The 11,681-nt window shown below is 46.8% G+C and overlaps 1 protein-coding gene across 1 annotated transcript in view; it reads right to left on the bottom strand.

Annotated features, from left to right (window-relative positions):
• Window positions 1-11,681, bottom strand: part of ep400 (E1A binding protein p400) — a 121,662-nt gene that overhangs the window by 76,006 nt on the left and 33,975 nt on the right. Inside the window, exons 6-14 of the mRNA XM_033043077.1 lie at window positions 10,594-11,033; window positions 8,240-8,542; window positions 6,697-6,882; window positions 5,134-5,274; window positions 4,017-4,098; window positions 3,513-3,562; window positions 2,540-2,591; window positions 1,803-1,892; window positions 536-672 (exon numbers count right to left, since the gene is read on the bottom strand). Coding sequence (XP_032898968.1) covers window positions 536-672; window positions 1,803-1,892; window positions 2,540-2,591; window positions 3,513-3,562; window positions 4,017-4,098; window positions 5,134-5,274; window positions 6,697-6,882; window positions 8,240-8,542; window positions 10,594-11,033 — 1,481 coding nt within the window. The remainder of the gene's footprint in view (window positions 1-535; window positions 673-1,802; window positions 1,893-2,539; window positions 2,592-3,512; window positions 3,563-4,016; window positions 4,099-5,133; window positions 5,275-6,696; window positions 6,883-8,239; window positions 8,543-10,593; window positions 11,034-11,681) is intronic.

Genomic DNA, 11,681 nt, shown 5'->3' with positions numbered 1-11,681 from the left:
GAGAGGGGGGGAGAGAAGGAGGGGGATAGAGAGGGAGAGGGGGGGGAGGGGGAGAGAGAGGGATAGAGAGAGAGGGGGAGAGAAGGAGGGAGAGAGAGAGGGGGAGAGGGAGAGAGATATTCATCAGTATTCACACTGAAATTAGTTGCACAAGATCTGAAATATTACCCATCCATGTTCTCCAGAAATGCTGCCTGATTTATTGAGTTACTCCAGCACTTTGAGTCTTTTTTTTGTAACCCAGCATCTACAGTTCCTAGTGTCTTCAAAAGGTCCTGAAAGTATCTGTTAATTTTCATATCACACCACTAGAGACCACTGCAGATGCTGGAATCTTGAGGAAAAGATGGAGTGCTGGATGGACTCAGCAGGTCAGGCAGCATCTGAAGAAGAATCTCAACCTGAAACATCATCTATCCATTCATCCAGAGATGCTGACCCAGTACTTTGTGTTTTGCTAAGTCTTTATATTGATGTGGGTTAAGTTGCAGGAAAGAAGAAAGGCAACGAATGTGGCGACTAATTGTCAATTTAGAATGTTCCACAACTTACCTCCTTCATCTTCCTCACAATCATCATCTTCACTGTTAGATGAATCTGGAATTGGCCAATCAAAGTTCTCTGAATAAGCACCAGCATACTGTCGCATCAGGTCTTCCAGAGGCATTTCAGCTTCAAGCAAATTAAAAGAATAATTATTTTTAAAAGGCCTTCCAGCCCCTCAAAGGTGCTGCACACTTCAAATAGTTCCCCAACCACAATATCACCTGCTCACTTTAGCTCCATTTCCAGCGATTCCCTTACCCCAACAGAAATCTTCCAAACTCAACTCCATTCATTCATCAAATTCAATCACTTGACGAGGAAGGAAGGAAGGAAGGAAGGAAGGAAGGAAGGAAGGAAGGAAGGAAGGAAGGAAGGAAGGAAGGAATGATCAGATTTCTTTCCTTTGTGTGAACAGTGTTTCTGTTTCCCTTCGTGGTCTGGCTCTAATTTGTCACTACCTTATTATTAAGGGCCTGTTCCACTTAGGCAATTTTTTAGGCAACTGCCAGCGACTAGGCTATCGCCACATGGTTGCTGGGGTGTCGCCTGTACGGTCGTGAGTCGTCTCCTCAGTCGCCCAAAGAGTCGTAGCGTTTTTTTGGTCACCGCTGGATTTTGAAATGTTCAAAACTTTTTGTCGACAGTCAGCGACCGTGGGCTTGTTGCAGTTTGTCTGCTCCTGTCGTAGATTGTCGCCAGGATGGCGTAGGTTGTCGCTGTTGCTGACCGGTGAATTCCATTGCCATAGTCACCAGCAATCGCCTAAAAAATCGCCTAAGTGGGACAGGCCCATTGGTCCAGTCGTCGGTTTCACGACAACCTACTACGACTATGACAGTCACCTAAAAAATCGCCTAATGGGACAGGCCCTTTAATTTCCTCGGAAGAGCAAAAACCGTTTCAACAAAACCCATCTCATTCAACCAAACCACTTTATGATTTAAAATCTTAAATCCACCCTCACCGTTCCAAGCTGATTGTTAATCTGTGTGGAGTTTGCACGTTATCCCTGTGACCATCGGCTGGTCAGTTCCACCCCACATCCTAATGACGTGCGGGTTTGTACGTTACTTGGTCCTTGTGTGTAGTGAGTGAGAGTGGGGTAACATGGAACTAGTGTGATTGAGGGGATTGATGGCCAGTGTGGACGGTGGGCCCATGGACCCGTGTCCATGCTGTGTCTCCAAACTAAACTCATTAATCCTGTGCCCCTGATATTAATCTGCCATGCACATTTGTGGCAAATCTCCCATTACCTTGCCTGGCTAAGTCTGCCAGTTCAGTTTGATGGTCAACTGTGCCTTCAGTGGCCTCCTGTTCTTCAATGGTTTCCTCACAGTCTTCCACTGAAATTGGATGTTGTAACAGTTATAGCCCTGTCTGCATGCAGGTATAAATACAAATAATGGCTGCGGACAACCTGTGATCTTAACAACCTTCCAGAGGAGGTTTACACGAATGATCCCAGGAATGAGTGGGATAACCTATGATGAGCGTTTGTCAGCACTTGGCCTGTACTCGCTGGAGTTTAGAAGAATGAGGGGGGACCTCATTGAAACGTACAGAATAGTGAAAGGCCCGGATAGAGTAGAGTAATTCAGAGTTTTAGGAGCCAGAGCTCCAAGGTTGCTGCTTTCTCCCGAGTTCTGGGACTTTTCCATGAGTAGGATGTTTCCACTAGTGGGAGAGTCTAGGACCAGAGGGCACAGCCTAAGAATTAAAGGACAATCTTTTAGGAAGGAGATGAGGAGAGATTTCTTTAGTCAGAGGGTGGTGAATCTGTGGAATTCTTTGCCACAGAAGGCTGTGGAGGCCAAGTCAGTGGATATATTTAAGGCAGAGATAGATAGATTCTTGATTAGTGCGGGTGTCAGGGGTTACGGGGAGAATGGGGTTAGGAGGGAGACATCAGTCATGATTGAATATCGGAGTAGACTTGATGGGCTAAATGGCCTAATTCTGGTCCTATCACATGATCTTATGGTCTACAAACCTGTGTCACCAGCGTCCCTAGATCTCCTTCTGCTTTCACTACCCAATGGATCCTATGAAGTAAAAATATGCAAGTTCAGATACCGCATCCGTCATGATTAATTTGTTTCAGTAACTGCAAGAAATTCTTCTCTCAACACTCCTCTTCGCTCCATAGATGCTGCCTCACCTGCTGAGTTTCTCCAGCATTTTTGTCTATATATATATATGTATATATATGTATGTTGTGCATATGTGTATATATACACACACTGAGCTTTTCTCTCTCTCCTTTGTCATATCATACTATGTTTACATAAAGTGTTGTGCTGCAGCAAGTAAGAATTTCATTGTTCGATCTAGGACACATGACAATAAAACATTCTTGACTCTATTTCAGATCCACCTTTGATCATCCCATTTTTGCCCCATTTCCCAGACCCCACCTGTCCTCATCATCCCATTTTTGTTTCCCTTGCCCTTCTCGATTCCATCCACCTACTCCCCTCACACTTCACCCACCAGGTCCCACCCCTATCTGGTTCCATTCACTCTTCGTCATTCTCAAAGGTCCCCGCTATCACCTTCCCTATTTATTCCAACACAGCTCGACCCACTGAGCTGCTCCAGACATGTGTTTCTTTGCAGGTCTTCCTCACTAGTCGACCTAAAGTCTGAATCATGTAGGAACTGCAGATGCTGGTTTAAACCGAAGATAAGACACAAAATGCTGGAGTAACTCAGCGGGACTGGCAGCATCTCTGGAGAGAAGGAATTGGTGATGTTTCGGATCAAGACCCTTCTTCAGTCATTTTGTGTCTATCTAGTCTGAATTATCTTACTTTGTTGGTAACAGCTCCATAGATCATTTTTAACCAACATAAACCACTCTAGGTCTTCATTTTCAGCTGCTTTTTAAGTAAAGTACTCAAAAGTGTTTATTAACATTCCAGTTCAAACAGTATGTGATAGGAATGGTTTATTTAAGAACTTACTGTATCACTCTGCTTTTCTGACAGGGGCCATGAGGAGTCAGAAACTTGATCTGGAATAGAGAGTTGAATGTTATAATTAGAGCCCTCAAGCATTTCACTTTAAAGTCAAACCTTTTTTTAGTTTAGAGGTACAGCGCGGAAACTGGCCCTTCGGCCCACCGGGTCCGCGCCGACCAGCGATCCCCGCACACTAACACCATCCTACACACACTAGGGACAATTTTTACATTTACCAAGCCAATTAACCTACAAACCTGTACGTCTTTGGAGTGTGGGAGGAAACCGAAGATCTCGGAGAAAACCCACGCAGATCACGGGGAGAGCGCACAAACTCCGTACAGACAGCGCCTGTAATCCAGATGGAACCCGGGTCTCCGGCGCTGTATTCGCTGTAAGGCAGCAACTCTACCGCTGCTCCACCCTGTGGGGTATTAGCACTCTGCTTTGACCCCCCAGAAGTAAACTTAACAATTCTTTAAATAATTACTGAACTGCAGCCTTAACCTTTGTTGGATGACCCCTTTCGTAAAAGTAATGCTTTCTTTCTTTGTCCCTCCATGTAAAGCTGCAATTTGACTTCCACAACCTGTAGAGAAAAAATAAAATAAACTATAAGAACAGTTATAGTCACAGGGTGATACAGTGTGGAAACAGGCACTTCGGCCCAACTTGCCCACACCAGCCAACATGCCCCATCTACACTAGTCCCACCTGCCTGTGTTTGGTCCATATCCCTCCAAACCTGTCCTATCCATGTACCTGTCTAACTGTTTCTTAAATGTTGCAATAGTCCCAGCCTCAACTACCTCCTCCAACAGCTCGTTCCATACACCCACCACCCTCTGTGTGAAAAAGTTACCCCTCAGATTCCTATTAAATCTTTTCCCCTTCACCTTGAACCTATGTCCTCTGGTCTTCGATTCCCCTACTCTGGATAAGAGACCCTGTGCATCTACACGATCTATTCCTCTCATGATTTTATACACCTGTATAAGGTCACCCCTCATTCTCCTGTGCGCCAAGGAATAGTGACCCAGCCTACTCAACCCTTCCCTGTAGCTCATACCCTCTAGTCCTGGCAACATCCTCGTAAATCTTCTCTGAACCCTTTCAAGCTTGACAATATCTTTCCTATAACACGGTGCCCAGAACTGAACACAATATTCTAAATGCGGTCTCACCAAAGTGTTATATAACTGCAACATGACCTTCCAACTTCTGTATTCTGGTTATCATTGGGTACTCAGGGCATTCTCTGCTTTCGACAATGGAGAAATAAAATGTTTGTCCTCACTGCCAAAGACCAGAGGATCTCTTCCTTGCACTCACAAACTTTGAAGAGGTGCATGTTGGAAGATAGAAGCTGTAGGACTAGAGGTCACAGCCTCAGAATTAAAGGACGTTCCTTTAAGGAAGGCAATGAGGATGAATTTCTTTAGTCAGAGGGTGGTGAATCTGCGGAATTCTTTGCCACAGACGGCTGTGGAGGCCAAGTCAGTGGATATATTTAAGGCAGAGATAGATTGATTCTTGTTTGGTACGGGTGTCAGGGGTTATGGGGAGAAGGCAGGAGAATGGGGTTAGGAAAGATTACATTAGTCCCACCTGCTTGATACCGTACCTTTTCAATATTCTGCCAGAAGTGCAACACTTCCCTGGCAACCAAAGCCGCTTTCCTTCGTAGTTTGGCATGTTCTTCTTTCCTTGCACGCTCTTCTTTCAGCTTCTGTTCCTCGTGATGGCGTACAACAGTGCGTGCAAGCTGCTCACACAAAGTAACCACTCAATGTTTCTTGGGACAACATCAATATTGCCACAACACAACACAACTGTACAACAGAACAGCACAAGAACAGGCCCTTCGGCCCACAATGTCCATGCTAACCATCAATGCAATTTAAACTCATCTCCTCTGCCTGCATGTCATCTATATCCCTGCATTTCCATGTGCCTATCTAAACCTGCAGGAAGGAACTGCAGATGCTGCTTTAAATGGAAGACAGACACAGAGTGCTGGAGTAACTCAGCGAGTCAGGCAGCATCTGTGGAGAACATGGATAGGTGACGTTTCACAGAGTGCTGGAGTAACTCAGTGGGTCAGGCAGCATCTGTGGAGAACATGGATAGGTGACGTTTCACAGAGTGCTGGAATAACTCAGTGGGTCAGGCAGCATCTGTGGAGAACATGGATAGGTGACGTTTCACAGAGTGCTGGAGTAACTCAGCGGGTCAGGCAGCATCTGTGGAGAACATGGATAGGTGACGTTTCACAGAATGCTGGAGTAACTCAGCGGGTCAGGCAGCATCTGTGGAGAACATGGATAGGTGACGTTTCACAGAATGCTGGAGTAACTCAGTGGGTCAGGCAGCATCTGTGGAGAACATGGATAGGTGACGTTTCACAGAATGCTGGAGTAACTCAGCGGGTCAGGCAGCATCTTTAGAGGAAAGGAATAGGTGACATTTCGGGTCGTCGGGAAGGACGGTCTCGACCCGAAATGTCACCTATTCCTTTTCTCCAGAGACTCCAGCACTTTGTGCCTATCTTCGGTTTAAACCAGCATCTGCGGTTCCTTCCTGCACTGTTTCTACTGTTCATCTCCATCTACTATGCAGGCACCTTCTACTTTCTAAACCAACTAAAGAAATTAAATGAATTAATGACACTTATCCTGACGTTATACTTTAATATACATGATATTCTCGTACACTTAAGGCCGATTTCTTTCTGTATATATATCCTACCAGGTCTTTTTTTTTTACTTTAAACACTGCATCAAGAAAAGATGTGTAGTTTAGTTTAGAGATCCAGCGTGGAAATCGTCCCTTCGTCCCACTGAGTCCGCACCGACCAGCGATTCCCGCACGCTAACACCATCGTACATACACAAGCGACAATTTTAAAAATCATTTACCCCAAGCCAATTACCCTTCAAACGTGCACGTCTTTGGAGTGCGGGAGGAAACCGAAGACCTCAGAGAAAACCCGCACAGGTCACGGGGAGAACGTACAAACTCCGTACCAGGGGTCAGGGTCGAACCCGGGTCTCTGGCTCTGCAAGACTCTACTGTTACGCCACGGTGCAGGATTGAACTAGTGTACTGCTGGCTGGCGCGGACGTGGTGGGCTGAAGTGTCCCTTTCCACACCATCCCTGTAAATGCTAAAACTAAAACACATTTACCTTTTTAGCAATACCCATCTTCCACCTCCTTTCTTGAGCAAAGTCTGCCGCCATCCACTGTATCTCCTCCAGCAGATAATCCCAGTGAGACTTTGGCCGTTGTGCCTCCTGAAGTCGCGGCAGTCTTCTCATCGACCACAATCCCTCTTTCCTAAGTTCTGAAATCCGTTGATGTATCTGGTTTTCCTACCAATGAAACGAGCAAAGGAATATTTAGCAGGATATTGATCAGATGGGAAACTGGCCGGATCATCGAATTTAATCCTGACATGAGCAGGATGATACACTTTGGGAACTTAAAGAGTATTGAACACTTTCTAGTCTGTAACCAGAGGAAGCAGATTAATGGCTTTTAGCAAAACAATTACAAAAATTAGGAATATTTCAGAAACTTGGCGTTATAGTCTGAAATCCAGGGTCTGAATATATGGTGAAAACAAATTGATAAAGGTATTAGTTTAACATAAAAATGTTACAAAGACATGAGAAATGGGCAATAGCTTCAAATATTCTGTACAGAGAAATGATGATCTCTTGTTATGCTGAAAAATCATATGAGTAATTCAAAACTCTAATGGACTGGGTGGTCGAGCTGCTGAAGGCAGGTTCAAATACACCCAAGGCATGGATAGAGAAGGGACAGAATAGAGAAAAAATCCACTGATGAGGAGAAATGTGTCACAAATATACATCGGCATTGAGCGCAAATGTTTAAGACCTCAGTGATTAATAACATTCCCTGTGTTTAGGATGATCTCCAGCATTTACAGTTGGACAGAGTGCGGCGAAGATTTACGAGGATGTGGCAGGACTCGAGGGCCAGAGACATAGGGAGAGGTTGGGCTTTATTCCTTGGGGCACAGGAGGCTGGGGAGTGAGTGATCTTATAGAGGTGTATAAAATCATGAGGTGAAAGTACAAAGCCATTTCACTTTTCACCAGAGGAGTGAAATGTGGAACACACATTCCGCTGAATAGGTTTTTAAGAAGGAACTGCAGATGCTGGAAAATCGAAGGTACACAAAAAAGCTGGAGAAGCTCAGCAGGTGCAGCAGCATCTATGGAGCGAAGGAAATAGGCAAGGGTTTCGGCCCGAAACGGTGCCTATTTCCTTCACTCCATGCAAAGAGTTGAACAATCTCCACTATAAGAAATAGGCAACGTTTCGGGCCGAAACCCTTCCGGGTTTCGGCCCGAAACGTTGCCTATTTCCTTCGCTCCATAGATGCTGCTGCACCCGCTGAGTTTCTTCAGCTTTTTTGTGTACCGCTGAATAGGTTGTCCGGATGGAATCGTTTGAAACTCGTTCAGGCTTTGATGCCTTCGTCCACTCAATGATCAACTAAACAACAAGTTTTTTTGTTGTTCAGGGAACCAAAGGATAAGGGACCAGTGTGCGCCGGAGGAGCTGAGATACAAGATCAACCACAATCTCACTGAATGATACAGCAAACATTACCATTGAATCGACAGCTTGCTTCTATTTCCTACAGTTGACAAAAGCCACAGCTCGGACGTCCCAAGTTACAACCGGCGTTCCTACCTGCTTGACTTGTTCCACGACTTTGTCTTGTGCGTTGGTGGTGTTTTCCTGAGCAGCAGCCGCTGGGTTCGGTAACACCACCTGGGCTTTAGGCGGTGTTATGACAGAGAGGCTGACCAACCCCTGTGGCTTGGCTGGCAGAACGGGCGACGCTGGTCGAGTAGTCAATGTCTGGGGCACGGGGGCAGAGGGCACGGTGCTCGTAAGGGTCATTTGTGGCACAGATGGGGCGAGCAGCGAGTTGGCAATCAGTCGTTGGCACACCTGGCCAGTCTCACTCACTGATCGCATCAATGTCACCGTCTAGATAACAACAAAGGATTTTCATCAACAATTCATGCTTTCTGCAGAAGCAACAAGGTCTTTTAGAAAACAGAACAGCTGTAGCACTTGTAGCACAAACGTTTCAATAATTATGTGCGTAAGATAATTATGTGCAATAATATTGTGAAGGAATGGATGCCAAATCTAGCAAAACCTGAGGGGCAACTTATTTTACACAAAGGGTGGTGGGTGTATGGAACGAGCTGCCAGAGGAGGTAGTTGAAGCTGGGACTATCACAGCGTTTAAGAGACATTTGGACAGGTACATGGATAGGACAGGTTTAGAGGGATATGGGCTAAACGGAGGCAGGTGGGACTAGTGAAGATGGGGCATGTTGGGCCGAAGGGCCAGTTTCCACACTGTATGGCTATGAAATAAAAGGGATCTCTTGGAGGTTTTATGGCAGGGAGTCAGGGATGCGGAAATGTTTCCAAGCTCAGGGAGAAAAGAGGGAGTGCAGCGTAGATTCACAAGGTTAATTCCCGGGATGCCGGGACTGTCACATGCTGAGAGAATGGAGCAGCTGGGCTTGTATACTCTGGAATTTAGAAGGAGAGGGGATCTTATTGAAACATATAAGATTATTAAAGGTCTGGACAGGCTAGAGGCAGGAAACATGTTCCCAATGTTGGGGGAGTCCAGAAGCAGAGGCCACAGTTTAAGAAAAAGGGGTAAGCCATTTAGAACGGAGATGAGCAAAAACTTTTTCACACACAGTTGTGAGTCTGTGGTATTCTCTCCCTCAGAGGGCGGTGGAGGCCAGTTCTCTGGATGCTTTCAAGAAAGAGTTAGAGTTCTTAAAGATAGCGGAGTCAGGGGGTATGGGGAGAAGGCAGGAACAATGATTGTGGATGATCAGCCATGATCACATTGAATGGCGGTGCTGGCACGAAGGGCCGAATGGCCTACTCCTACACCTATTGTCTAAAACAAAATCACTCAAAGAGCAGGCAGAGCAATAAAATTCATGTAATTGAAAAAACTAATTCCACTTTGGATAGACTGCTGCTGTTTATCATCAGGAAGAGTAGGGTGGTCACATATTTTAGCCGTTGAAACGGAGTGGAAATGCAAAGAGACCTAAAGGCACAAATACACACATCAGAGGCAGGTACTATCATAACATTTCAGAGACAGTTGGACATGTACATGGATAGGATAGGTTTAGATGGTCGGATAGTCGGCGACTAAACCGTCTCCCCCACCTGGTTTGCCAGTGAGGAGGGGGCTTTGGACCCTCAGCAGGACCAGAAACAAGACCTGTCAAAGGGAGGATGGGCTTCTAGCGAGCCAACGGCCATCCACATTTCAGTAGAAGTTGGGCTCACTGTCGTACATTGCATTGTTAGGAATGAAGGTAAAGCAAAATCCTATACTTCCAGCGGCGGAAGTCGGCAGGAACTGGAGGACAGAGATGTGTGGTGCGTCTGTCCGTCACCGTTCCCGTTGGAAACCAGCCCCACTGCGTCGCTAATGTTTTCAACGATGGTGAATGATGAATAGGTTTAGAGGGATATGGGCTAAGCGTGGACAGGTGGGACTAGTGTAGATGGGGCATGTTAGTCGGCATGGGCATGTTGGCCAAAGGGTCTGTTTAGATAGATAGATACTTTATTGTCACATAAAGTGCCATGAATGTACAGTGAAATTCTTTGTTTTTTGCATACACAATACACAAAAGAGTTGCCACAAGATGCCGACAAAGTTACAAAAGTACCCTCAACTATTGTTCACCCACCCCCACCCCCACCCATACCCTCACCCCCACCCCCACCCATACCCCCACCCATAACCTCACCCCCACCGTCCCCTTTGTTCTCCACGACAGGGTCCATCCACGCTGTATAACGGGGGAAACCCGTGCAATCACAGCGAGCACGTACTGTATGAACAACACACGGAGGTCAAGATGAAACCTAGGTCTCTGGCGCTGTGAGGCAGTGGCTCTACCAGCTGTGCCACTGTGCTGCCCCTATAGAGCACCATTCATTAGACATTTGACATTAGGCTGTGTGTCGAGTGTGGTTACCTGTTGTGGAAGGTGTTCTGGTACCAGGTGAAGTGGTGCTGGTTGAATCTGCATCGGGAGGTGAAGGGGAGCTTGGACCTGTTGCTGCAGCTGCGTCTGGAGTTGGGTCTGAGTCTGGACAAGAGAGATGGGCTGCGTCTGGCTCTTGGCCTGCAGGAGGTTCTGTGCCTGGGCCTGGGCCTGGAGCACGGGCTGAGGCTGGAGCTGGGCGTGGGGCTGGAGCTGCAGCTGGGTCTCCACCATGTGCTGTTGCGCCAACTGGATGGCAGCTGGGATTGGGGTCAGCGGTATGGATGTGGGCCGAGCGGGCAGCTGGGGAGGATGTGTGTGCAGGCTGGCTGCGTTCTGCACCGGCGGCCCTTTGGAAAGATCGTACTGCTGCTGTTGGCTCTGCTTCTGGCCCGTCAGCTGTATGGCCTGAGGAGTGGGGGGCATTCCACCTGTAGAGATGTTAAACACAGAGCACACTGAGTCACTGCCGCCTGCTCCTGTCTTCATTCATTCAGCTACATCTCAATGATAAACAAATGCCATCGGCACAACAACCCAGTAGCACGTTCCACACACGGCACCAAGGATCGAACCTCCCCCCCCTCCCAAGTATCAGAACTGCTAGAGTCTTGATTCATTGCAGAGGGCAAGCATCTATTGTTTGTGACGTAAAGTATACAAATAACATGGACGTAAGCGTTTACGGGCTGGTTGGTACGCTTGCAGATGCCACCAAGATTGCTAGAGTTGTGGACAGTGAGGAAGGCTGTCAGAGTGCACAGCAGGGTACAGATGAGATTCAGAAATGGCCGGAGAAATGGCAGGAGGAGTTTAATCCGAGCAAGTGGGAGGTGTTGCACTATGGAAGGTCAACTGCAAGGGGAAAATGTACAATGAATGGCTTAACCTTCACAGCATTGCTGTTCACAGTGATCTAGAGGTCCAAGTCCTTAACTCCCTAAAAGTGGTAACACAAGTAGATCGAGCGGTGATGAAGGCACAGGGTATGTTCGCCTTCATCGGTCGAGGCACTGAGTATACGAGTCAGGAACTCATGATGCAGCTTTATAGGGCTTTGGTCGGGCTGCATGTGGAGT

Source organism: Amblyraja radiata, chromosome 25 (assembly GCF_010909765.2).
Source record: "Amblyraja radiata isolate CabotCenter1 chromosome 25, sAmbRad1.1.pri, whole genome shotgun sequence".
In the NCBI taxonomy this organism is placed as follows: Eukaryota; Metazoa; Chordata; class Chondrichthyes; order Rajiformes; family Rajidae; genus Amblyraja; species Amblyraja radiata.
Note: the sequence above shows the minus strand (reverse complement) of the source record. Positions and strands in the feature narration are given on the sequence as shown.